The sequence below is a fragment of the Choloepus didactylus genome, chromosome 19 (assembly GCF_015220235.1).
Source record: "Choloepus didactylus isolate mChoDid1 chromosome 19, mChoDid1.pri, whole genome shotgun sequence".
NCBI classification, from domain to species: domain Eukaryota; kingdom Metazoa; phylum Chordata; class Mammalia; order Pilosa; family Megalonychidae; genus Choloepus; species Choloepus didactylus.
The window spans coordinates 46,135,509-46,163,403 of record NC_051325.1 but is presented as its reverse complement, the minus strand read 5'-3'; the positions used below and the strand labels follow the sequence as shown (position 1 = coordinate 46,163,403).

Here is a 27,895-nt window from a genome sequence, read left to right as displayed (position 1 = left end):
AAAAGGGTTGTCTATATTGTGCATAAGAGTGCCCACCAGAGTGACCTCTCGGCTCCTTTTGGAATCTCTCTGCCACTGAAGCTTATTTCATTTCCTTTCACTTCCCCCTTTTGGTCAAGGAGATGTTCTTCATCCCATGATACCGGGTCTGCATTCCTCCCCAGGAGTCATATTCCATGTTGCCAGGGAGATTCACTCTCCTGGGTGTCTGAGTGATGATTTTTTGAAGGATTGAAGTGTGAATCTCATTAGGTCAACCTAATAACAGTGTCCTAGGGTAACAGGAGCCCCTCCAGAGGCCCATTTTACCTTTCTAAAGTATAACACTTGGTAAAGTGTCTAGAATAGGATCTTGTAGCAAGCACTTGGTAAAGTTTAGCTATATTAGTGAGTAAATGTTCCAGAGACAAATGTTCCTCCTTACTCAAATGAAAAAGCTTTGTCAAGTTGAGGAAATTATAGTCTGAGGCACTCAGCTTCCTCTATACTTGGCAAATGGTAGGCCGTATTTTGGAAATCGTGTCTCCAAACTGGGGAATTGGGCTGCTTGGAAGCAACCCCAAATCTGAATGCCAGACCATCTCTGCCAAAGTGGTGGCTGGCTAATTCCCCTGGGAATTCTCTAGGCTGTAGCATGGCAGAGCCTGCTCAGGCAGCCCTGGGATCTGGTGAGCTGGTCTTGCCTTTAGAAAATGAATGAAGGATTGAGTGAATACCTGAAGCAAGTACCTATGGTTCATTCACCTTTATATCATTCAGTAATCAGCTGTTAAGCCTCCAAGGCAGCCCTGTGCCATACACTGGCATTAGAGAGATGAAGAGGACTCAATCCTTCTTCTTGAGGATTGCCATTCTCACTAGGGAGACTTGACTAACTAAACCCAACTTATCTGAGTTAACACAGAGTTTGTGAAAAGTGCTCTGATAGAACGCTCAATACTATTAAGTGAGAAGATGGTGGGGGGGGTGCGGTTAGGGGGGAGGTGCCTCAATGTGCTGCAGAGCTGGTGCAGATGTTCTTAAGCATCAGTGAATTTGGGGATCAGAATCATAGCTTTGTAGGCATTAGCATTCCTTAAATTCAGGACTCAGCTGAGTACTATGAACACATGGCTGAAAGAGGAGAACAATGAGAACAAATTTGTGTGGGTCAGACGTCATGCTTTTAGCTAAGACTGAAAAACCACAAACATTTAGAAAACATTTTTATAAGCCAGGCTCTGTGCTAGCATGGAGAAGCAAACATAAACGAGGCATAGTCTCACCCCTGAGGAGCTTTCAGACCACTGAAGGATGTGAAAACAAATACCTAATAATATTGGTAGATTGTGGTAAGAGATACTGTGAGTCTGTGTAAAGTGATGCAAAGCATTGTCAGCACTTAGAGAAAAGAGAGAGAAAACTCTCCCAGGGGCACAGATAGCCAGAGAAGTTACATTGGCTGATGAAGGATGAGCTGGTACTAATGTGGCAGAAAAGTAGATGTGGGTCAGGAAGAGGATGCTTTGGGCTTTTAGCTGCCTCACATAAATGTGGTACCATTGGGAATATGGGGGTAGCAGGAGGAAATTCACTTAGGGTACTGATAACCCCCAAAAAATTCTCCAGAAGTGTCCACACAGATACCTGAAAAGAGAAGTTGCCTCTGATCCCTCGTACACAGCATGAGGAGGTAGACTTTGGCTCAGCATTCATTTGCTACAGCATTCATTTGCAACCAGTATCTCCATGGCTGTTTTGGGGGGAAGGATTGAGGGACTGGGAAATTTGAAAGCTGAAGTCAAGGTTTCCAACCATAGAGACTTAGACTAAGAATCCTGGCCCTGACCCTGATCAGTCATGAGACTTTTAGAAAGTTCCCTTGGTTCCCTTATGCATAAAATGGGAAAGTCAGTAGGTGCCTTTCAGAATGTTTGTGAGGATTAGCCAAGCCAGATCCATAAAACCAACCAGCTCAGGCTGAAAATGTAGTAGCTGCCCATTTCCCTGCTTTCCTCTCCCTGGAATTCAGTCAGGGAATTAGCCTCCGGTGGGGCACATAGCACCTGCCTACTCTGTGTCGATATTTCAGGTATGGAGCTAATCAGATCTAAGTGTTTCCTGAACCCAAGGTGATCCCCTTTAATAGACAAAATTTCTACCTTACCATTTACTTCTTGTAAGGTACGAAACAAAAACCTTAACATTTTATTGTTAAAATCCCAGTGACTTTAATTGGGGAACTTTAACATAGTTATTTTCAGCATTTACCTGAAAGAATACAGTAGGGTTAGAAATAACTCCATGAACCCAAGAACTGAACTGTAGATATGTGGTCTGATCTTAGGGACAAGGCAGGTTGGGGGACCAAATCCCCCACTTGGTCCTGCTGGAGGTAAGGATTATAACATGGCAGTTACATAACCTTGGAACAACCCATCTAATTTCTCTGTACCTCTAGTTTCTTCATCTGCAGAAAGGGTAGAATAATAATCTGACTTCACAAGGATTAATCCTTGAGAGGATTAAATGGGGCAATGCATGTAATGCTCTTTGCAGAGTGCTGGCACATATAGTTAGCTCTCAGTAATGGGAGCTGTTGTCATTGTGATTGTTGCTTAGTCACGTGTGTGAGCCTTTACAACATCTTCTTTCTCTTCATCTTTTTCCCTCCAAGGTGCCTCCACCCAGAATTCTAACACTGTGGAGCCAGAGAAGCAGGTGGACAACACCGTGAAGATGGCAGGCGTCATTGCTGGCCTTCTCATGTTCATCATCATTCTCCTTGGTGTGATGCTCACCATCAAAAGGAGGTGAGTCTCTGCCACTGCCCTGCAGACTCCGCCAACCCCGTGTCCCCAACCCTGCCAGGCGGTAAGGTCATCATTCTGCTGACCACTGTCCAGTGGGGAACCTTCTGATATGATTGCTGGGATCCTAAAATGCTTGGTGGGTGTTGGTGTCAGAGGGTGTTTGTTGCCTGCTTGGTGAGTGGCCCTGAGATGGCCAATTTCTTATGGAGCTGGTGATCGCTACAGTTGGGTCACCCTGATGTGCCATGGAAGTCCATGTACCGGGAAATTAGTCTTCTCGGGGTTAACTGCTCTGTTGTGATCCATCATGTCATCAAGACAGCTGTGGAGCCCCACCTAGGTGGAAGCCCTTCTGGGTCCCTGAATACAGATGCAGGAAATGAAGGCATCGCCCTTCTCACCTCCATTCATGCTGGATTTCCCGTTCCTTTCAATGGTCAAGTAGCAGCAGAATGCCTAGGTGCCCTCTGCATGAGACGGATAAAGCTCCAAATGGTGCAGATCTCCAGGGAAATCTGCTTCCTACTCCACGTTCTGCAAACCCTCCCCAGCTGGGTTGTTGCTGCTTGTCATCTCTCAGCAGGGTATCTCCCCAGGCACCTCTGACAAACTAACAGTTTTCTCATATTGCATGTGTTTCCTCCAGACTGCATTGCCCATGAAAGGAAGGATGCCGAGTCCCCAGTTCACCCCCAAGATTCACTACACTGGCATCTACTGTTTAGCAGATGTTCACGAGGCTTGAGGAGAACACAAGGGAATACAGGGAGGGAAAGGAGATACTAAGGATGAATATCAGCTCTCACTGTCCCTAAGGTTCATTAGCTATTCCTCTAAACAGGAGTCCTACTGGCCACTTTTCATTAGCGCCTGGAATACCGCCATGTTGCCGTGCCTCCTGCCCATCTTCTACTACAGTAGAGTAACCTCTCTCCTGTTGCCTCAATCTCAACACCAGATCCCAACCCTGGTCTCCACTTCCCCACTCCCCAGTCTGCCAGAGCAAACAAAACATCCATCCACATTATAATACTATGTGTAGCAACATGCCCTGCCCCCAATGGCAGGAGATTTTACATTATTAAACAACTACTTAACATGTCAGTTTGAAGCTTCTGGATTTAGTTACTCTTAGAGTTTAGGGCAAACCCCAAGAACAAGGGCCAGGGACTTGCCTTCCCTCTGCAAGAGGAAAACTTCTCACCAAAACAAACTGAATGCCCAAAGACAATTCCAGCTTCTCCCTTAGGAGCCCCAGGAAGTAAATGCAGAAAGTTAAACAAAACAAAGAAGCAATGGCCCTATTTTCAACTATCAGGGATTCAGAGATAGTGAGGTTCCCACTACACATGCAGTTAGCATTTTCTTCTTAGACTTTAGGCACTAGAATGATCCCGTCTCTTGTGTTTTGGATCAGCCAATGCTCTCTCTGACCAGGGCATCTTATTGTTAGGAATATGTTATTTATTGACTTCTTTTGTCTAATAGGATCACTCTTTTTCTCAGGCCCCCAGTAGAATGGCTTAACGCGTTAAGGTTCTCATTCAGTTGTTGATTTTCTGGTTGGAGAGGCTAGGGAGAAGGGAGATGTCAATATCGGGGTTCAGAGCCCTCAAAGGGCCAAAGACAACATTGCATCATCATATCATCATCATCCTCTGAGGGGAAAAAAACAGCTCTATTTTAGTTCTTAGTGACTGGTCAGCTGCTATTCTATGAAGTAGAATGTGAGTTTTGATTTCTCTGGGGGCAGTCAGCTTATTGCACATATAAGATCATTGTCACCTTTCTTAGAGTCTTGGAAGCATTAGAGGCCGAGGTGAGTTTGGGAATGTCTACCCAAAAAGAGTAACCAATTTCATAGCTTCAAATACCTCTTTGATCAACCTGAAAATTTTCTCATTCTTTGTAAGTCAGATACACAATTCCAATTTTGCTCTTTCTAAAGCCTAGCTTAACCCACGTCACCATCGTCTGTGAGCTTGTGAAGAAATTTCACTTCCTTCTCAACAGCTATTTCTGAAATGTGTGACTCTTCAGAAGGGAGGGAAGAGCTTTCTGTTTCCAGGATGGGAACAAGTATAAAGTGAGTCTTTTGTGTGTTTAAACCTCTTCTGCATATCTTCGTTATCACTCACCTATGTCAAAACCACCTGTCAGACCCAACCAACATGAGTCACTGTGATCAACATTTCTCCCCAAGAGGCCAAAACCAGATGTCGGGGTCAGGGAGGGAGGGGAGGAGGGGAGGGAGAAAGGTGCTGATCCGTGTTTATATAATACAATATCTTTCATAGAAAGTAAGACATTTCACTAACCTAGTTGATAAAGGAGAGGAGAGGAGAAAAGGGGAGGAAGAGAGAAACGGAACAAATTTTCACTTCTTCCACTAATGTACAAAGTCTTCCTGTGTCTACACATGCCCCCAAGGATGGTGAAAGGCTTGGTGAGCTACTTCACCTCTTGTGACCTCAGCCCCATATATAAATACGGAGGAAACTTCATTGATCTGTTGAGTCTGCTATCAATAACTTACTGTCCACAGCTACCTAAAAAGAAGTCTTATTAAAAGAAAACAGACCCCAAAGTATTAGGCTGGTTGACACAGCGAGGCTGAACATGCCATGCTCACCTACAGTTCCGGGTCAGGAGCTCTCAGAAGTTGGACACCTTCTGCATCCCCTCCACTGGCTTGAGCTTGCCTAGGTCTTCTCCCTGCCTTCCATTGGCAAGGGCATGATGGCTCCCTGTTTTCTCTGCTCTTAATTCATTCAAATGGCTCAAAGTCTCTAAATCTGTGGCCACAGGTATTTCTGGTACACATAGGATGGCCCCAGCTTCTGTCTCTGAAGGGGATGCCCTCTTTGGCAGTTGGGCTTCCTTGCCATTCTCCAAAGAGTCTTTCTCTTCCTGTTAGGAGTTTCATTTTGTAATGAAGAACTAGAAAGCAGGGAGAGAATGGAATAGAGACAGAGGAGGAAGGGAAGAGCTTAATGAGAAAAGCTTAATCAATTTATATGCAGAAGACATAGAGAAAGAGAGGAGAGTAGAAAGAGAGAGGACAAAAAAATCATCAGCAAAGCCTTAAACGGTGTTTTTTTTTTTGCTGTTGTTGTTGCTTGGTTTTTTTGTTGTTGTTTGGATTTTTGCTTTTTTGTGTGTAATGGGGGAAGAGGGTGGTTCTTGAAAAATGAAAGGCTGCAGAAAGGAATGTGATGTTTTGGGAGCAATTCACATGGGATTCCCTCATTGTTTACAAAAGAAGCAGGTTAATGTTTAGAATTATTTGTTAATTACCCTTGGCTGCTTAGACTGGGCTTCCTTGAATGTGGGACCAGCCTCGTGGTCAGATGGAGATAATACAGGAGTACAGGAGTGTTATGAGAAGGGAACCTACAGCCCCTCCCGGGATAGAGTTAATAACTTGTGTGGTTTTAGCCAAACTCACTGCCAGATAGCCATCTTTAAGCTGTCACGAATAATAACTCTTTCTCCTGGATTTATTAATCATGTCTAGGCCTCAGAGTGTTCTAGAATGGGTTTCTCATGCCTTTGTATAGTAGAATAGGTGCTGTTTTCATGAATATCATTTGGGTCCTGAAATAGAGAAGGAGACCCTCCTCACTGCCTCAGCACTCCAGTCCTGGCCATTTCCACCCTTGCCTCCTCCCCTTAGAAGTGTTGTTCTCCTCCAGAGGGGTGGGCAGTCAAGGTGTTACTAGGCCATCCCTGTGGTTCCTCGGCTCAACGTATCAGGGCACTGAGTGCCTTCAATGTAAATTAAGGGGGAAAGCTCAAGTTCCTTGTGATTGAAGTTGTTTATTAACCACTCTCATGCAGGGAGTTCTACACTTTCACGTTTGTGTGGATGGGAGTGGACATATGTGCATGTGTCCACACTTTTCACATAGTCTGGTTTTATGCCTTGAGGCACACTCCCTGGAGTCTGAGCATGGTTCCTCAAGGCTTAAGGCATAGCCTTGCCCTTCTGCAAGGGGAAGCACCAGCACCAGGTTAAGCAGGATTCTTGGTCAAATCTACACTCCCAGGACATGTCTGCATCCTATATCAACCTCTCCATCCCTTCTTACTTTTCAAGAGAGAACTACACAGCCTTTAGGGAGATATCTTCAAATACACTCACCTCACATGCCACCACCCCCCTCTCTGCCCCATCTTCTCCACCTGCCCAGTTTCTCCATGCCCAGTCTCAACTTTCTGTACTTGGAGCGTCTTGAGTCTGATATATGGGAATCTACTTTGAGATATACGTGCATTTCTGGGTGTATTTTCAGTCTCTGTGATTTCCAGTAGGCCCTGTGCATGTTTATGTTCTTGTCTCTGTTAGCCAAGAGAAGTTATTTAGGATTGGAAAACACGGGCCAATGTCTGCATCCTGCTGACACTGTCTGTGGACTCTAGAGTAGTGAGATACATTAGCCATTGGTGCTATAGGGACCTCAGCAGACTGCCAGGGCCCCAGGACTCCCAGCATCTCCATGCCTCCTTTCCATTCTTGTTCTCCCAGCGTCTGCGGTGGGAACACAGAGGTGATCCAGACATGGTCTCTGCCCTCTAGTATCTCCCATTCTAATTGACACAGAAACTTCAAGCTATGGACTTGGTATTAAAAAAAAAAAAAAAAGAAAGAAACTGGATCTTAATGTCTCCAGCCTGTTTTCATGCCATTAATCTTGGGGAAGAAATTAACCAATCCCAACCTTTTCTTTCTCATCTTTGAGATGCAGCCAATCTCAAGGAGCTATTCTGAAGCTCAAATGAGCTATTGGTTGGGACAGGCTTTGCTCCTGGTACCTGCCTGAGGAATTACAGTGCACAATATCAATAAGGACATCCATCTCACACATGACACCAAGGCAACTCCAAACTCACTGCTAATAAGCTAAAGGCAGTACCACATCAATATTTACACACTGATCCAGCTAATTTGTTAATATTTCATTTAACTGCTGCCATATTGTGATTTAGTCCTCATAATAATCAAAGTAGGATAGAATTGTTGGTACTGTTTTTGAGACGAGGAAACTGAGTTTCAAAAAGGTTACATGACTTGGCCAAGGTCTTTGGCAGAGTTGAGATGCAAACCCAGGCTGTGTGGCTCCAGAGTCCATGCTGCTAACTTCTAATCTATCAGTCCATGTGGAATGATAGAAAATAAGCAAATCTTGGTCTAGAAAACAGGTGACCCAAGTTTAGGTACCACTTTTCCTCCCTGTGCTTGTTTTTCCCAATTTCACTATCCTCTGCTTTAGTGCATGCTGTTCCCTTGAATGAAATGTCCTGATGATTCTCTTCACCTAGGAAGTTCCTACCCCTTTCTAGTCCTCAGCACCAAGTACTTGCATGTAGGACCCCCAGGTTTTATCTCCTCAATGAAGTCTTCCCACAAGGCTCCTACAAGATCTAAAGATTCACCTCTGCATGTAGCCACTGTGCCATATGCATAGGTCTTCAACTGTGTATTGATCACATCACCTGGTGGTGATAGTTTTGTTGGCCTGAATTTGAAAATGGCCTGGGGGGTAGGAGGGAGGAAGGGTGGGATGTCTTCTGCTTCAGCCTTCTCTTTCTTGATCTCCACTGCCCTGTATCATCTGCCTCTGGACATCTACCTTGACAATCCCTCAGGTACTTCACAGTCAAAGTTAAACTCATCACCTACCCACCCACCCCCAAACTCTTCCCAGTCTTGTAGCCCCATCTCAGTGGCACTTGCTGTAGCTTCCTTCTACCCCATCAGCCAACAGCTGAGATTCCATAACCCAGGATTCTTCTGAACCTGCACCTTAAGGTACCTTCTCTTTGTCACATCTCCTCCTCCTCTCTCTCTCTCTTCCCTGGTGCAGGTCTTAATAGTTTTATTGTACAAGTTTCCTCACTGCCCTTCTTGACTCTGATCTTACCCCTCCCACCCAACCTCCACACTGGACCGAGAGAAATGATTCAAAAATGAAACATAGACTCCAAAAATGACACAATTTTGAGTAGTTCATTGAGGCGGGAAAGCAACCCAAACTATACGTGACATCTTGTTTTGTCCATCCCATTCTAAACTGTTCCTTACTCTATACCCTAAAAAGTTAATCCCTCTCCTTGGTCAGCCACTCAAGCTACACATTCAGAAGTCCTCTTCAATGTCCTCACATTTAATTACCAAATGATTTTGTGCCTTAATCACCTTTTGAATTCACCTCTTCTCCATCCACTTTGCCACTTCAGGGGAGGGAACCCACCTCCTCTACTCGGCAAAATCTCTTGCCTGGACTCTTGCTGTAGCTTCCTCACTTGTCTCCATGACCCAAATCTCTCTCTCCTCCCACTTTCCCTTAACACTCCTGCCAGAATCATCCATCTAGAATACATAATCTGGCCACTTGGCTCCTCAGACACTCTCCAGGACCCTTGCAGGGCTGAGCTAAACTCCTTAAACTCTCTGGGAACTAGGCTCTGTCAACATCTTGACATTGCCACCTCCCTGATCTTCTCACCCATTCCATAAACACACAGTTCCATCTTCCTGAAAATACTCTTCTTTCACCCAACTCTATCTGACTGCTTCCTGACCTTACAACTCTGGCATCATAGATTCTGGACCACCTTACCTCTCCCCACCCCAGCCCCAGGTATGTGTGTTGTCCCATCACTCAAGAGACAATATATCATAAGGGTTATAATTCAGGCCATCTAAGTCAGACTCCCTAAATTCTAATCCCTGCTATGCTGCTTACCAACTATGTGAACTTGGGCAAGTCACTTAAATTCTCTGAGACTCCTCTTCCTCATCTATAAAACAGAATAACAAAGTCTCATAGAGTTATCATGAGGATTAAATAAAATAGTCCACATAACATTGGCAGAAGAGACAGAGGGTCAGGAATACTTAGATCAGCATGTGGTATACAAGTGAAGTCTCATTGTTTAGATGGTAGCTATTATCATCTGTTTTGTAATTTTCTTGTCTGGCTCTCCCATCAGATTTATGGGAAGGATCGGGGTCTCATTTGTCTTTCTGCATTGGCAGTACTTGACAGAGACAGGTATATAGTAGGCCCTCAAGAAACTTTTGCTGAATTAAGGATGGAAAGATTGATGAGCAGATGATGGATGGATTGTTGAGTGGATGGGTGGATGAGTGGATGGATGGAGAGATAAGGGGGGGGTACATGGGTTAGTTGGACGGCTGGATTGACGGATTGTCGAATAGATGGATGGGTGGGCTGGTTTATGGGCTAGATAGATGGATGTGTAGGTGGAGGGATGGATTGTCAGGAGGATGGATAAATAGGTAGGTGAGTTTATGAGCTAGATGGACATGTGGATGGTCAAATGAATGGTTAGGTAGACAACTTAGTCCTGTTTAAATGGTATGGAACAAAGAGAAACTTGCCTGAAGTCAGTCTTGTCGGCCAGCTGAAAAAAGGCTCCACAGTATGTGATTTATTAAGTTTAGGGTTGTTGTTTCTTTGTAAGCACAGCTGTCTTCCTGCCTAGGATTTTTGGTCCCAGGCAATCTGTTACTTGCAACACCACTGCATCCTTGTAAATTTAGACCTTCAGTAAATCTTCTTCAAAGCTTAGAGAAAACACACATGTATACTGTGTGCTTTGATCACAGAGTGAAGAACCGTGGTCCTTGCCCTGGAAGACTGCAGTGTAATTGGGAAAAGATATTCAATTGATAGAAGTGTATTGATTACCATCTTTCTGGAGTTTCCTTGAAGCTGGGTGAGGGAGGCACTGGCTTTTGCTCAGCTGGGTGAGGGAGGCACTGGCTTTTGCTCATATCCAGGATAACTCACAAAAGCTCCTTGGAAGAGGAAGTCTGTGGTTTGGAGATGAAGAAGGAGGTGTGTTGTGGTGAGGAGAAACCACATGCAGAGGTGACTCCTCAAGGTTAAGAACAGAGGAGAAGGTCAGGGATGTTCATGCAGCATGGAACCCGAGAGGAGGTGGCTACCAACAGTAAGGAGGCTTTTGGCTCAGAAGGCAATGCGATTGGTCCAAAAATGCACACAACCTTTTACCTAGCAAGAAGTCACCTTTTAGATTCTTACAGGGCCTCAACTGAGAATGAGAAGAATAATGCCTGCTCCACAGGGTTTTGGAGAGGATTAGGCATGTGACATCTCAATGCTCACTCAAAATACATCTGTATTCTCCCTTCCTCAAACACAGTATCTGATAGTGGTCAAGAGCATGAACTTTAGAGCATGTTGCTGGGGTTCAAACCCAGTTACCAGCTGTGTGATCTTAGGCAAGTTCCCAGTTTCCTCATCTGTAATTAAGGGTAATAATATCTATCTGTTAGGTCAATGATGAGGAATAAATGAGTTAATGTATATTTGGAGCCAAAAACAATGCCTGGTGTCAAGTAAGTGCTGCATAAGGATTTGTTCTTATAATAAAGTATCTTATTGTTTTATTTTTTATATTCCTAAAGGGACAAACACTTTGTTCCTGGTGACCAGAGTGAGAAGCAGTAAACCTTATTCCTGAAAGGGCAGAGAGGATGAGGTGGGGTTGGAAACCACCTTTTATTGATCTCTACTATATTCCAGGTGTTTAGATTAATACAATCTAATATTAACCTAGATTAACATAATTCATATAAATACTCTACACATTATATACAATCCATATACATATATAATTTAGATTCATATAATCTAGTACTGCTGCCCACAGTGACTCTTGGAGATAGGTAATTATTTTCACCAACTTGAGGTGGAAGAACGGAGACTCAGAGATGTTTAGTGACTTGTTCAATACAGGCAGTTACTAAGTGGTGGTGCTAGGATGCTAAGGCTCTTTGTATTTCTACTCCTCAAAGCTGTTTGAGCTGGTCATCATCTATGCCCTCCACATTAGTGCATGGATCAGGAAACAATTCCAGAGGGAGGGACCGACTTTCCCAAGATGTCATGGAGAACAAGTAACAGAGCTGGGATTAGAATGCTTGCCCCTTGGTTCTCAGACCAATTTTCTTGGCAGTATGGAGAACATGGGTATCTGTAAGTCTTAATCCAATGGATCCTGAGCTTTCTGCTCCTAAGGAATCACATGTCCAGACACTGGACTGAAGGCTCAGCAATGAAGAAGAGGAACGGTCTCCTTGCACTGCCATCCTGTATGGCTGGTGAAGGGGATTTGATGATTTGCTCTGGGCTCCTTCAATTTCCACCCATCACAGTGCCAACTTTTTTGTTGTCTTTCATCATCTAGAGCCACTGTTTGTTTGGTCCAGGATATTAAACAGCTTCCTGGGTGGCCAGATCTTGTTGCACTGTGGCTCAGTTTCCCCAGCTCCAGGCTTCTTATATCCCAGAGTCACTTTTCTTCTGGGTTGAGCTCTGCAAATAAATGAGAGAAAGCCTAAGATGGCCTTGCCTTGAGGACTTTGGCCACTCCCTATTGATAGGGGGAAATCTTGGACTAAGGACATGTTCCCACATCTGCTGATATAAAAACTGTATCTCTGCATGCCAAGAAAACTGAATAATGGTTGCAATTAACCAAATAACTCAAGAGGGAAGGAAACTATTCTTGCCTACTTGGATGGATATTTGGGGACCTAAATTATTCAGCAGTTTTTTCTCATTCCACAAGTGTATTGCTTATTGTCAGTGAAGCTAAATCTGATGTGAAATAAAAGCATTCCTATTTATTTTCCTATAAAATAAGAAAAGTTATAACAAAGGGAGTGTTATGGACTTATTTGATTTTTTTTTTTTGATTGCTCAGAAGCCAAGATCTAGAAGGGGCATTAGAAAGACATTGATGGCAGTGATTTTTCAAGCGTTCTTTTGGACAGTGGAATTCTTTGTCATCTGAAATCTTAAATGTAACTCCAATTCATAAAATAGATAAAAATGGAGAAGGTGTGACATACTGAGCCCTCTGTCTTGGGGCTTGTCCCTATGAGGCTTGTCACTGCAAAGGAGAGACTAAACCTGCTTATAATTGTGCCTAAGAGTCTCCTCCTGAGGGCCTCTTTGGTGCTCAGATGTGGCCCTCTCTCTCTAGCTGAACCACATCAGCAGGTGATCTCACTGCCCTCCCCCCTACATGGGACCTGACTCCCAGGTGTGTAAATCTTCCCGGCAACTCAGGATATGATTCCCAGGAATGAATCTGGACCCAGCATCGTGGGATTGAGAACATCTTCTTGACCAAAAGAGGGATGCAAAATGAAACAAAATAAAGCTTCAGTGGCTAAGAAATTTCAAATGGAGTCGAGAGGTCCCTCTGGTGGACATTCTTACGCACTATATAGATAATACTTTTTAGGTTTTAATGTACTGGAATAGCTAGAAGTAAATACCTGAGACTACCAAACTCCAACCCAGCAGCCTTGACTCTTGAAGACGATTGTATAAAATGTAGATTACAAGGGGTGACAGTGTGATTGTGAAAACCTTGTGGATCACACTCCCTTTATCCAGTGTATGGATGGATGAGTAGAAAAATGGGGACAAAAACTAAATGAAAAATAGGGTGGGATGGGGTGGGGAATGATTGGGTGTTCTTTTTTATCTTTAATTTTTATTCTGATTCTGATTCTTTCTGGTATAAGGAAAATGTTCAAAAATAGATTGGGGTGATGAATGCACAACTATATGACGGTACTGTGAACAGCTAATTGTACACCATGGATCATTGTATGGTATGTGAATATATCTCAATGAAACTGAATTAAATTTAAAAAATGGAGAAGCTGTGTCTGCGGTGGAGAGTGGGGAGCAGCAACCCACCTGCTTGTTTTCCCCTCCCCCATCACAGTGGGGCTGCTCTGCAGCCTCAGAGCTCCTGGGAACACAGTTGAAAACTGCTGGTCTAATTGAACCCACTTAAGGCACAGATGAGGAAACAGAGGCACAAACAGTTTATTCCACTTAGAGTTTGTTCAATTTGAAGGTTAGAACTCCTCCCTCTTGGTGCATTGCTCTTTCATGGTGATGTTTAAATTTTGTTCTGGTTATCCACTGCTGTGTTAGAAAAAAAACAGTGGCTTAAAAGAACAGTGGTTATTTATTTTGCTCATGACTCTGCCCTTTGGACAAGGCTTGATGAGAATGACTTGTCTCTGTTCCACGACATCAGGTGTCTCAGTTGGGATGACGTGAACAGCTGGGGCTGCAACAGCTGGGGCTGGCTGGACAGCTTTTTCTCTTCATATAGTCTCGGGGCCTCTTCATGTGGTATCCCCAGGACAGTTGGACTTCTCACACGGAGGCTCAGGATTCCAAGAGAGAGAGTTCCAAGAGACCCAGGCAGAGCTACAATGCTTCTTTTTGACCTGGCCTTGAAAGATCCAGAACCTAGCGGCCTTGTATTGGTCACCAGGGCCAGTCCGGATTCAGTGTGAGGAGGCACTGTACATGAGTGTGAACACTGGGAATTGTGGATCATTGCGGGAGGGGGCGAATCTTAGACGCTGACTACACAATTTCCATGCTCTTGGCCTGAACATAAATAGATTCTAACAGGATTTGGTCTGAAATAGAAAAGGTAGTCATTATGGTTTTCCTTAGATCATAGAAGCACTGGCACATGGGAGAGTGGAGGAGTAGGAGTACTAATAAGCTGATCCAAGACTGAAAAGCCGTAATTACAAGGAATCTAGTTTTACTTGCCAGTAAGGAAGAACTTTCAAACAACTAAAATAGCCCATGTGAGACTAGACTACCCCTGTGTGAGGTGGTGAGTTTCCCCATCACAGGGGAGATTTCTCTCATTTCTTCCACTACTAAAAGTGTCTGATTCTCAGTAAAGATGGTTAGTAGAGAAACTTGCGTCTCCTTTAGCTTCGAGATGCTGAAATACTATGTGCATTTCTAAGAATCAAGATTTCATATAAATCTAATTCTTGTTTGTTTGTGTTTTCTTTTCCCCCCTTTTTGGACATTTCCTTCATCTGACTGCCCATCAATATATAGAAGAAATGCTTATTCCTACTCCTATTACTTGTAAGTATCGAGCCGGGGTTAACTTTGCTTCGTACCCTGTAAAGGAACCTATAGCATGCATTTTCTGCACCAACCGTCTGTTGGTTTCTCATATCCACTTCTGTCTAAGTCATCTGTATTTTGTGCAGATGTTTTCCATTTTAAAATGCACTGTCATTGTTCATATCTGTTATGTTTCTGCCATCTTAGATTTCTTTTTTCTATTTTTGGAGACATGAAGGACTGTATCTCCTTTGTGAGGGTAATCTTCTAGTTAGGAATTCCCCAATTCCAGTAAGAGGTGGACCCAATCCTCCTTCAGGACTTGCATACATACAACAGAATCACAGATTCAGCAACTTCAGAGTCCATTTTTGCCTACTTGGGGAACTGGTAGTCCTAGGCGCTCAAAGGAATTCATTGGCTGTTTCCACTCTTTCAGAAAGTCTATAAGGAATCATGACTTTAACTAAACCAGCTTGACAGGTGATGGAAACATCCAAGTTCTTTGCCTTGGGCTGGAATTATCTCAGTTGGGTGTTCAACATTAGTTATCTCATGTTATCAGTGCATTTCATTGGGAGTTATATATGGCTCATTGCCTATCAATTTGTTTTCACCTACTAAATAAAGGTGGTTATTCTTTTCATTATTAAAGTAGACATTTTCAAAACTTGAGGGTAAAGGAGAAACTCTCCATAGAACAGATCCTTGGAGATAAAAAGTTAGAAAACCACTGAATTAGTCCCACATTTTTAATATACATTTTCCAGGTTTGGAAATGGAGGTCCAGATTATGTAGACTCATCACACCCCAGTTAGCAAAACAGTGTGATTAAAACTTAGAGCATCTGGCTCCTTATAAAGTATACTTCCCCCACCTCTGGCAAACAGCTTTGTGGGAGAGGCCATATCCATCAGTGATCATCTTCTAAAGCCTCCACAGATGAAAATGGAGCCAGCAAAAGCTGCCCATACTCTCTGCTCAGTGCTTGGCTCCATAGGTCTTTGGGCCCAGGCAACAAGAAGAGAAGATTCTAGTACCATCACCCTCATGGAATCAGTGGACTCCCACCAACAATGCTGGGAGTACTAGAGAACATCCTTCATTTGTTTATTCTTTCATTCATTTAACAAACATGCATTGAACATGCACATTGTGTTCCAGACACTGTGGATGTAGAGAAACTAGGACCTTGAGCCCAGTCCTCGTGGTACTCAAGCCTCTCTTAGAGTCTAGCATAAAATCAAATAACTGAAATATCAGCAGGGAAATACCTATACATTCCATGGTATATGAGCACTTAGTTGACTAACTTAAAAAGTGACTAACTTTTTAATGAAGCAAGACATAGTTATCAGCATATTTACAGATGCCTTTACCCAATGCTGGAGAAATAAGAATTCTGAGCAGAGGGAATAGCTTCTGCCAAGTCATGGAGGTATGGAGCAATAGGGTGTGTTTTGGGTTTGGCCTGCCAGGAGTTCTTATAGCATCAGTGTTCCACAGTAGGTGCGGGCATGCTATGGAGGGATAAGAACAGGGCCTGGAAGGGAGGGAACCTCAGCTGGAGTGCCAGTTCTGCTGTCTACATGCCATGTGACCTTCAGCAAATGATTAAACCTTCTAGAATACCACTTGTAGTTCCAAGCAACTAGGGCCTCACTCTGGTGCTCCTCTAGCTGCATATCCCACACCACAGGACAAGGAGTCCATGGAGCCAAGGGAATGGGCATTCCCCTCCTAGAACATGTTCTGGATACCCAGGACCCTAGAATTCCCTGCTTAAACAGTCCCAAGCCTGCAGGAAGGCCCTTATGTCTGGGGTGTGGCTGAAGGTCAGCTGTTTGCAGAAGGGGTGGATGGAGTTTGGACATGAAGGCTGGCTGTGCACACACATGTATGCTAGACCTCTTGTGTAGTATGGAGCTGGGGGTGGGAAAAGAAGGGAGGTGGACCATGGGCCAGAGTCCGCCATTGCAAAATGGAAGGAGCATCTGTTGAGTCCACTCTGCATGGGAATTAATGACCGTCAAAGAGCCTTGAGAGTGAGGAAGAGCTGTTGTACTGATGGAGACTCCAGGATTATTAGAGGCTTGGCAGCCTTTGAAGCAGCCTCAGAAGACCATGGGATGGAACACAGAGAGGTCACAGTCCCAGGGCATGATAGTTTCTGTGGTCACAAGACCTGCCTCCTGGCCTCAGCTACTAATCCTTTCAGGGCTTCTGCAGGCATAGCAAATCACTAGGACCATTTTGATCCAACTCAACAAAACTGGGACCAAAGAGTCTTCATTCTTTCACTTATTAAATGGTAACTGAATACCTTCTCGGAGTCCAGCAGCATGCCAGACCCTGGAGATAGGGCAGAAAATCAACCTTTATAACGTCTGCCCTTATGAAGCATACATTCTAATCAGGCCACAAGGCAATAACCAAGTGAACAAGAAATAAGATAATTACAGATTGTGATATTTGCCATGAAGAAAACGTAAGGTGCAATGACTTGGGAGCTCCTGAAGGGCAGAAGGATGTGCTGCAATGACCCGTCACACCCTCTGGGCATCTCACCCGCTCTGTCTGGTATCCAGTGTACATATGGCTGTCTTTGGATAGCTACTGGATACCATGTGCTTTGCCAGACACTGGAAAAATCAAAGGTGAACAGTGTGGGAGTATGCAAGATAGAATGTGCAAGTGCATATAGACCATGGCACAATGATAAACAAGGCCCTTTCGATTGTTGCAGACTTGGAGTTCTAGGTCACAGGTCCAGGTCTCCAGAGAGTGAAACTCAGGCTAGCAGCGGGATGCAAAAGCATCTGGATGGGACATGGAGTTTCCATAATAATATTCATGGTTTTTTATTCACCACACCCAAAAGCACCTGTGTCATATTTTGTATATCACTGTAGAGTAATACTCTGTGATATTCTGCCCTTTATAGAGAAGACTCATGGTTAGATTTTTTCTTGAGCCTTATTCCCTTTGCCAGTCTCCACCAAGATCCTGTGAAAGGATATGAACCATCTCCTAGAGTTAAGAGGACTGAACAGATAAGGTGGGTGAAACCATGTGGACCAGAGGGGAGGAGAGGCATTACCACCCCCTGCCAAGTGCTTCATTCACGGATTAGCTCAATGAGTCCTTATAACAGTCCAGTCTGCAGGCACCATTGTCCCTATTTAATGAGAAGGAAATGAGTGCAGAGAAGGTGTTATTCTTCCAAAGCCATCCCAGCAGTGGATGGAGTAGAGAGTGGATTATCTTGGAAATAGAGACCTCCGGGGAGAGAAATGGTTTGTAGCAAAGAAGATGAGTATGACTCTAGATATGATGGACTGGGGATGTCCCAAGCCAAAATTTCCCATGGGAGGGGAAAGGGTGCTTGAAGACTTCCTCTGACAGGTGGTGGTTGAGAGCATGAGGTGAATGAAATCAGGCCTGAGGAAAGAGTAGATGGAGAACAGAGAGAGCTAAGGGCTGAGGCCCAGGGACTGACCGCAGTTAAAGACTCAGAGGAGGAGAGGAACTGGAAACAAATAGAGAGGAAGGGAGAAGTCCAATGAGGAAGGATGAGTTGGTTGGCAATAACAGATGCTGGGAGGATGGACAGAAGAGGAGGACATGGGCAAGATCGTGACATTCAGCCATTAGCAGTCACCTGTACAGGCCATGGGGAATGGGGGAGAAAGCCAGCCTGCATGACAGCCATGAGGGAGAGCACCCTTTTTAACCACTGGGCACTTGACGTCAGAGGAGAAACATGAGATTGGCCACTTGAAGGATCAGAAAGTCCTGCGCACTTTAACTGGTAAAGTGGAAGAACTTGTGCAGAAGGCAGACCCTGAACATGCTGGAGGTGGAGGTGGCTATGGCAGGGAAGGTCTGGAGGCACAGGTGCAGGGAGCAGCCTGACAGGGGAGGGGAGGCAGGTCTTGCAAGACCACAGGACTGAGACTGGGGTGCGTGGAGATGAAGAGGAGGGAACCACATGGAAAAGATGGTTTCCATGAACTCGAGATTGAGAACTCTTGCAACAAGAGGAGGAAATCAAGAAAAAAATCCCATTTACAATAGCAACCAAAAGAATCAAGTATTTAGGAATAAACTTAACCAAGGACACAAAAGACCTTTACATCGAAAACTATAAGAAACTGCTAAAAGAAATTGAACAGACCTGAAAAAATGGAAAGAACATACCATGTTCATGGATTGGAAGACTAAATATAGTTAAGATGGCAATTTTACCTAAACTGATTTACAGATTCAATGCAATACCAATTCAAATCCCAACAACTTACTTTAAAGAAATAGAAAAACCAATAACTAAATTTATTTGGAAGGGTAAGGTGCCCCGAATAGCCAAAAATGTCTTGAGAAAGAGGAATGAAGTGGGAGGTCTCACACTACCTGACTTTGAAGCATATTACAAAGCTACAGTGCTCAAAACAGCATGGTACTGGCATAAGGACAGATATACTGATCAATGGAATCGAATTGAGTGTTCAGAAGTAGACCCTCACATCTATGGACAACTGATCTTTGATAAGGCAGTGAAGCCAAAGCAACTGGGAAAGAGCAGCCTGTTCAATAAATGGTGTTTGGAGAACTGGATATCCATTTCCAAAAGAATGAAAGAGGATGTCCATCTCACACCTTATTCCAAAATTAACTCAAAGTGGATCAAAGACCTAAACATTAGCACCAAGACCATAAAACTCTTAGAAGAAAATGTAGGACAGTATCTTAGAGATCTTGTGAAAGGAGGTGGTTTCTTAGACCTCACACCCAAGGCACGAGCAACCAAAGAACAAATAGACAAATGGGATCTCCTCAAAATTAAACACTTTTGTACATCAAAGGACTTTGCCAGAAAAGTCAAAAGGCAACCTACACAATGGGAGATGATATTTGGAAACCACATATCAGATAAGGGTTTAATATCCCGAATATATAAAGCAATCCTGCATCTCAATAACAGAAAGACAAACAATCCAATTAAAAAATGGGCAAAAGACATGAACAGACATTTTTCTGAAGAGGAAATACAAATGGCTCAAAAGCATATGAAAAAATGCTCAACTTCACTGGCTATTAAGGAAATGCAAATCAAAACCACAATGAGATATCATCTCACACCTACCAGAATGGCCATTATCCAAAAAACAGAAAATGACAAGTGCTGGAGAGGATGTGGAGAAAGAGATTGAGAACTCCACTCCCCTAGGTTCAGATCCTTAAGCTCTTGCTATGAAGTCCATGTACCAGCATCTCAGGCCCCTTCCCAGACCCCCTGAGTCAGAATCTGCACTTTAATAAGACCTCCTGGGGACTTGTGTACACATTAGTGTTGGGAAGCACTGTACCAAGTCCCAGTGGACCTTCTTAGTAGAGGAAATAGAAAATAAATAAGATAGATAAGAAAAATAAATAATATGTTATGTAATTGTAAGAGCTAAGGTGAATAAATAAATAAGAGAGAGAGGTTATAAAGTGTGGACAGGGGAGGAGCAGAGGATTTTTTTCTCTGCAAATCAAAATGGTTCTGATGGACTCTTACACATTGAAAGGTCCCTTACCCAAGACCAGGACTTCTGGAAAAAGCCAAATAATAAATATTTTTGGCTTTGCAGACCGTATGCAACCACTCAAGTCTGCTGTTGTAACACAAAAGCAGCCAGAGACAACATGGAAACAAGCGAACATAGCTCATGAGAGTTAGCATGTGTTCACATGCTAATTTACCTCCAAGTGTGTGATGGGTGCAGTAATTGCTTCAAACAGAGACATGTCAATGTAGTAGTTCTTGAAAAAGCACTAAGATGTTTACCAATGGTTTTGGCCAGAAAAAGCACTTAACTGCTTCACTTAACCCTGGACAGATGCCTTGTACGAGTATCACAGAGACAGAAGATAGTGACCTGAGCTAGTCCCTCTCTGCAAATATTCCACGGGACTCCTGGACTTTTCCCATAACCATCCCTATCTCTCTCCATTTCAGCATATTCAAATCTTATGCCATTCTCCAAGGTCTATATCAAACACTGCCTCCTACAAGAAGTCTTCCCTGATTCTCTCCACCTGCAGGGATGGCTTCTATCTGTGAATTCTCAGTGCAGTTACTCTGTGTCATGAATAAGAGCAAATGTGTCTTAAGGATGCTTCTTGTTCATTGCATTTGTTCCCCATGGTACCCTTAACATACACAAAGTGTCCACAGCAAATATATGTGGAATGAATTAACTAAGGTGAAATTAAAATGCTCTGAAATAACAGCTAAAGTCAACAGGGAAATGACCTGTTCTTAAAAAAAATAATAACAACATCCATTTTTAGAATAACTCCAGGCCCTGTACCCTCCTTGCTTCTGTGAATTTAAAGCAAATGTTGCTCCTGTTATAGCATCTGTGTGACCTTGGACAAGCCACTTAACTTTTTCTGACTTTTAGTTTCCTGATACGTAAAAGAGAGATTTAAAAACGCATATCTCAGAGAGGTCTTGCAAGGATTCAATAATATAATGTTTGTAAGATGCCTAGCACATGGTAAGTCCTCCATCAAAAGAAAAGGCTGCCTCTTTTCCCTAGATGCATACACACCTTTTCATATCACCAGCTTTTGCAAGTCAGATATCATCGCCTCAACACATTTAAAGAGGAAATAAAATGATATCAAGAGATGCTCAAAAAGCATTTTATGTAATTCATCAGCCACTTTAAATTAAAAAAAGTTAAAAATAGGAATATAAGGAAAATATTTAGAGCTGGTAAATATCAATTAACCAAAAGCTGGCAGTAAACATCATGTTGACAGGTGAAAAGCTAAGGCGTTACCACAAAGGGAAATCACAAAAGGTCACCATCACTGCTGCTATTTGGCCAAGGGAGGACCTCTATGAGAATCTTGATTCCCAGTCCCAACCACCCCCACCCCCCTGATCTGCTCAGTCTCTTTGAAAGTGTGGCCTGGGAATCTACCCTTTTAACAAGCACCTCATATTATGATGATGCATGCTGACTTTCAGAACTGCTCTCCTGACATCCTTGTATCACCCCAAAGTAACTGTCCCATTTTCAGTGCTGCACCTTTGTACCTGCAGTGCCCTCTTCCTGGGGTGCCTGTCCACACACACCCCTTTGTTCCTGTAAAGGTCCAATATCTCTAAAAAGGGAGCACTGCTGTTCTCGTACTTGGATGGCCCTCCGCAACATCTGCAGACCATATCCACAGTACTGAGCTCTTAATTTGTTCTTGCCTTCTTGTTTCTTTCACTAACTCACTCATTCAGGAACCCTTATCAGGTTATCCTGCCCTTGATGTATTTGCACATCTATCTCCTTGTAAACAAGGTCTGTGTATTACTCATTTTTCATTTCCCGATGTCTAGCTCAGTGCCCAGAACAAATCAGGCATCATAAGATTGTTATTACATGAATGAATGCATGCGGGTGGGTGTATGTGTGAGGTTGATACCCCCAATTTTGGTTTATCTCCCATTAAGTTATATTATTCCATTTGGTAGAAGTTAGTTAATACCTATTTTAATTTCTTGTGGCATATGCTGATGGTGGGAGTTCCAGATCACCTATCTTTGTACAGTTTTATATTGGTTTTAGGCTTAGAAATGTTGTATTTAAGCTTGCAGGTCACAATTATAAATGCATAAAATTAATGAATGCTATCATGGCGAGATAGATATAAATGCACTGGGCTATATCACCATGTGTACAGATAGATTTGGATAGGGATTGTGACTAAATGGCTGCTTTATTGTTTTACTCCATTGGGTTAGAGACTAAGCACGTCAGTCACAAATATCAAACAGAGCAAATTTATGCTTCAGAGGCTTGTCATCCCAATCAGGGAAAATACAAATGTGCATAACACCTCCAGAGGTAGGAAAAGATGTTTATACTTAAGTTTTTAGGACACTCCCAATCATGTATTAGTTATCTCTTGAGGCTTAGAAAGTTCTGTCTGTGGTTCTAAATGTTTCTACTCTGTAGGCGCATTTGAACTTTGGAAAGCAGGTAAGAGGAAGAATGTGGAGGATTCTCTGCTGACAGAGAGGGGTGATCTACTCAAATGTGGTTGGAAAGAAAACTTCTGTGGTGGACGCTGAGATGTGCTCTCCAGATCCCCCCTCAGGAACTGAAGGCTTTACTCCTCCAGGTGCTGGGATGGCTGCTGGAAGACAGCCCTCAGCTGACAGCCCCCTGCAGGGATTGTGCAGCTGTAGACAGTGTCCCAGAATCACTCCTCTTCCCAGAGCAACCCACATCCAGTAGTTGATTGATGCAGGGATATAAAAGTCATCCTAGCTTCAGAGCTTCCCTTAAGGTTGGCTGAGGCCATTGCTGGGACTACATGGTGGCTCAACTTCCCTCCTTTTCCCCAGGTGTTGATCCCAGAAGCTCCCCCCTAATACATCTCCTGCATGTCAGTCTCGTTCTCAGAGTCTGATTCTTGGAGGACCCAACTTGTGACATTCCGATTGCCTTTTCTTCATTTTGGCCACTCAAGAAAAGTGGGTTTGAGCATGTAGTGTACCCCTCCCCTGATCATACATACATGCCCGATTTTCTGTGGACACTTTTAATATCAACGAATTGGGATGGTTACTTTGTTCCCTGCTGCTGATAAAGAAACTTTAAAAAGTCCTTCCTTGGGCAACCATTCATTCACAAGCATCTGCTGCTCACCTGTGCCTCTGCTGGATGCCAGGGCTGCTGGCATCTGCAAAACAGAGCTCCTGCCTGAGGAGTTCAAAGTATACCACGGAGAGGGCCATAGTAAGACTTTTGCCAAACCAGCCAGAGGAGAGAGCCAGGGTCCAGGGTTGGATGTACTCAGCCACAGAGCTCCTTTGCTGTGTGTCTCCAGGGAAGGCCAAGGGTTTACATCCCCAAAGCACCACCTTCAACAAGCATCCCCAATGTGAGAATGACTCGCTGCTAGGGCTGTAGCAAAGATAGAATCCTGAGATGCACAAACTGGAAAATGCCTAAGTGTTTCAGCATAGTGCTTTTAATGGAAGGCAGTGCTTTAGTTAAGCCTTGACATGCTGTTGCTGCTGATAATGATTGCATCTTGTTGGTCTACAGAGCTTTATCTCTTCCAAAGTGCTTTCCCACTTATTGCCTAGTTGTCTGGTTAGGCTTGAAGCTATTTAGCAAGATATTAGACAGATGACTGTGCTCTGCAGGAGAGAGCCCTCAGCACTCTGGCTCCACAGTTTTAGGTGTGTCACTTAACTCCATCTCAACTTCTTTCTCATCTGTAAAATGGGAGTACTAACACCCACGTTTTAGAACAGCTGTGATTTTGAATGGCCTATTCTTTCATTAGTAAACACTTATTGAACAATTTCTTTGTGCCAGGCACTGAGCTAGATGTCAAGGATACAAGGATTTAGAAGAAATACCCCTTTTCAAAGACCTCACCCCTTAAAGGGGGATTTGGGTATGTTAACAAGTAGTTGTAGAATAATGTTATGAAGGCATGAAAGAGGCTCAGTGAAGACATAACTAAGGAAGGGACCACTGATGCTGCTTTGAGGAAAAATGAGATTGGGTGTAAAGGTTCTAACACAGTGCTTGGTATAAGATAGGTATAAATTGTTTCCTTAAAGCAATGACAGTTGAAATTATACACATACACACACACACATACATAGTATATACTTAAAATATGTATGTCATATATTATTATAATATGTTAATATGTATTAATAACTATATAGGTGGCATGCTAGGGAAAAACTTTTAGGAGAGAGAAAAAGAAGTAAGGAAAGGAGGAAGGAGGGGAAATAAATGAATTCCAGTTCCACTACTTAGCAGCTATGTAGCCTAAGCTTTCTGAGTTTCCATTTTCTCATCTGTAAAATGGGGATAATAGTGCTCATTTCAATGGGATTGCCTTAAGAGATTAAATTATGTATAATTTGCCAAGATAACTGTTGTCATTCATTAAATTGTGGAGCCGAGTAAGAACATAGCAGCAGTTGGGAGTGGTAGAGAAAGTGAGCGAGATCATTACCACCAGATATCGATTAAATGTAGGGAGAGTTTGGTAAAATAGAATAAAGTAGGGTAAATGTAGATGGTAACTCATAAACTTTACAAATTTGTCCCTGTGATCAATTGGGTAGATATAGGGGAAAAACCTCCTCCTGGCTCCTATTCCTGCTGATAGGAATGATAAGGGCATCTCCTGGGAAATGTTTGTTCAGAAGCATTCTCTTCATCAGTGAAACCTCAAGGAGCCCAAAATTTCCATCTATGAAATCTGCTTTTTACAGGCATAAAAAACCATTGGCCTCTTCCTTTCTCAGATAGCAATGGAGCTGAGTTGATTTCCAGAGCAATTTTTCATTCTAGTGACTTTAAATCACTGCAGAGATTCTAAGAGGGTGGGAATTGCTGTATATATTATAACCCCCTCCCCTTTTTTTAAGTGGAGAAATTGAAAGATTAGTGTGGTCAATCCCCTGCTTTTACTGAGAGACTTGATTTTTGTAAAGAGTGAAAAAATAGCTTTATTAGGGTTATAAAACAAACTGAACTTTAAAACTAAAGAAGGATTGTTTTGTTTTGGAAAACAGCTTAGTGACAATGTGCTTTTTTAAAAATGGAGAAAAACTAAGAGAGTCCTTATGCTTTATTTTATTTTTCTTCCCCTCATTATTTATGATTTGGGTTTCTACTGACTAGGAGGGAACTTTCAGTGAAAAATCTAAGCTCGGGTTTGATTGGTATGGGATCTCATATGATTCTTTCTTCTTACCTTTGCTTTGTACCGCAAACCAAACACAAAAGTATGGATCTAAGGTTTTCTCTGGAGATCCGTGGCTGATCCAAAGTCAAGTGTATGCATCAACTTATCACTGTGCAACTGTTTTCTAGCCAGCTAGGCTGAGGACAAGTTGCTCAATAAATTATATTTCTATAATCTCATCTGCCATTACGTAAGGGCATTAGACAGCACTTATTGAATGGCTGTGAATGGGGAGGAAAATAATACCCAATTCCAAGAAGCAGTATTGTAGCAAAAAGAACATGGATTGGAGTTGGACTTTACCACTTTCTAAAACAACTTCTCTGAGCCTCTTTTTCCTCATGTATAAATCAAGGTCAGTATTCCAAATTTGGAAGATTGCTGCAGAGATTTAGCAGGATAACTTAATACAACACATGTACAACATCCGGTTCTATGGCTGGCACATAGTAGGTGTTCAGTACGTTGTCATTATTATTGGGTAAATGTCTGAGTATTTTGCATATATTTTGTCTCATGAAATCTTCACGTCACTCCAATGAAGAAGTATCATTTTAACTCTAAGGAAACAAAGTCTCAGCAAATTGCCCAGGGTTACAGATGCTATGAGGAAAGAAATCCATGGAGCAGAAAGTTGACAATTACTAGTGCTGTGATCTTATCACGGATTTGAGGGTGGCAAGAATTCTTGGAAGAGTCTACCTTACACTGCAGGAGAACTGGCCAGGACTCCAGCTTCTGCCCCGGGGGGGGAGGGCTGTTTTATGGTTCTGAGACCAGGTGGAATATGTGATAAGCAGGGTCCAAAGCTGGTCCTTACCTGAAAGTTGCATAACCATTGCCCTGAATTACAAGGGGAAAACAAACCTGTACCAACCGCTCCATTCCTTTAAATACACTTCCTGTATAAATGGGACAAGGAAAAAAAAGAAGCAAGATCATTCATCCTTTTACAATTGGTATGAAATTTATAATCGTAGTTGGAGAAATAAGGGCAAAGATTTTAGAGAGGATAGGGTTCAGGTTGTTTTGTTGTTATTTGAAACAGGCATCTTGTGTCCCACTTTAACTTTACAGAGTAAACTTTTGTCTTAATATGTTTTCCTCTATTCTGACTTATAAAAGGATTGTGCCATGGAGAGGATTTTATTCAAATTCAGCCATACAAGACATCTAGAAATAGCTCTATTCTAAAAATGTATGCAGAAGATTATGATAGTTGACATGACAAGTTTCAGGTTTCATTTTCTGGACAGTGAAGTTCAGAGCCTTTTTTTAAAAAAATAAAAGTACAATGGCATTTTAAAGTCAGCTTGTTGATATCTACAAGAAATCATGCTGGGTTTTGATTGGGCTTGTGTTAAATCCATTGATAGATGTGGCGAGAACTGACATCGTAACAACAATGCTGAGTCTTTGGCCTATGAATATGGTGTGGCATGCTCATTGTGTGGGTCCTTCCTCGATTTATCCATTAAACTTCTGTAGTTTTCAGCCTGCAGGTCTCATGCACACTTGGTTGGATTTATGCCTGAATGTTTCATTTTTTGTGCTATTGTAAATAATACTTTTTTAAAATTTCATATTCTCATTGTTCATTGTTAGTATATCGAAATGCAACTGATTTTTGTATATTGAAAAAACTAATGTGCAATAGAACTAAAAAAAAAAAAGACAAGAAAATCTCAGTTGGGGAATAATAACTAATGGCATGAAAGTGCTGTCATATGAAAAGAGGGTTAGACTCGCCCAGGCCAGGTGTTTAGCACAGTGTTTAGAATGTTGGTTCCCACCTGTCTTCCCTTGTCATATTCTGTGTTGCTCTAAAACCTAGGTTCCATTCAATGAGCGGAGGTTACTGCACTCAGAATTATGTGATGGTTAAATGTCAGGCCCTGGCTTCAGGCAGCCCTGGGTTGGAATTCTGGCTCAGGCATATACCAGCTCTGTGACCTTGAGCATGTCTCTTACTCTCTCTGATCTTCAGTTTCCCACACTGTAAAGTGGGGATGATATAAGACAACCCTGTTATGCCAGTGTGTATATATTATGTCCCCAGAAAAAGCCAAGTTCTTTGATGCAATCTTGTGGGGGCACACATATTAGTGGGGATTAAGTTGGAACGTTTGGATTAGGTTGTTTCCATGGAAATGCGCTCCACCAACTGTGGGTGATAACTCTGATTGGACAGTTTCCGTGAAGGTGTGGCCCCACTCATTCAGCATGGGTCTTGGTTAGTTTATTAGAGCACTATATAAGCTCAGACAGAAGGAGCGAGCTTGGTACAGCCAAGAGAGACACTCTGAAGAACGCACAGAAGCTGAGAGAGGAGCTGCAGATGACAGTTTAAAGATGGC

At 42.9% G+C, this 27,895-nt stretch overlaps 1 protein-coding gene across 8 annotated transcripts in view; it reads left to right on the top strand.

The window, feature by feature from the left end:
• PTPRT (protein tyrosine phosphatase receptor type T) overlaps positions 1–27,895 on the top strand; it is a 1,173,155-nt gene that overhangs the window by 1,009,611 nt on the left and 135,649 nt on the right. For 5 of the 8 annotated variants that reach the window (XM_037810913.1, XM_037810911.1, XM_037810907.1 and 2 more), the window contains exons 14-15: positions 2,657–2,792; positions 14,750–14,779. In XM_037810913.1, the coding sequence (XP_037666841.1) occupies positions 2,657–2,792; positions 14,750–14,779 (166 nt within the window). The remainder of the gene's footprint in view (positions 1–2,656; positions 2,793–14,749; positions 14,780–27,895) is intronic. The other 3 variants (XM_037810912.1, XM_037810909.1, XM_037810908.1) reach the window with 2 other exon arrangements.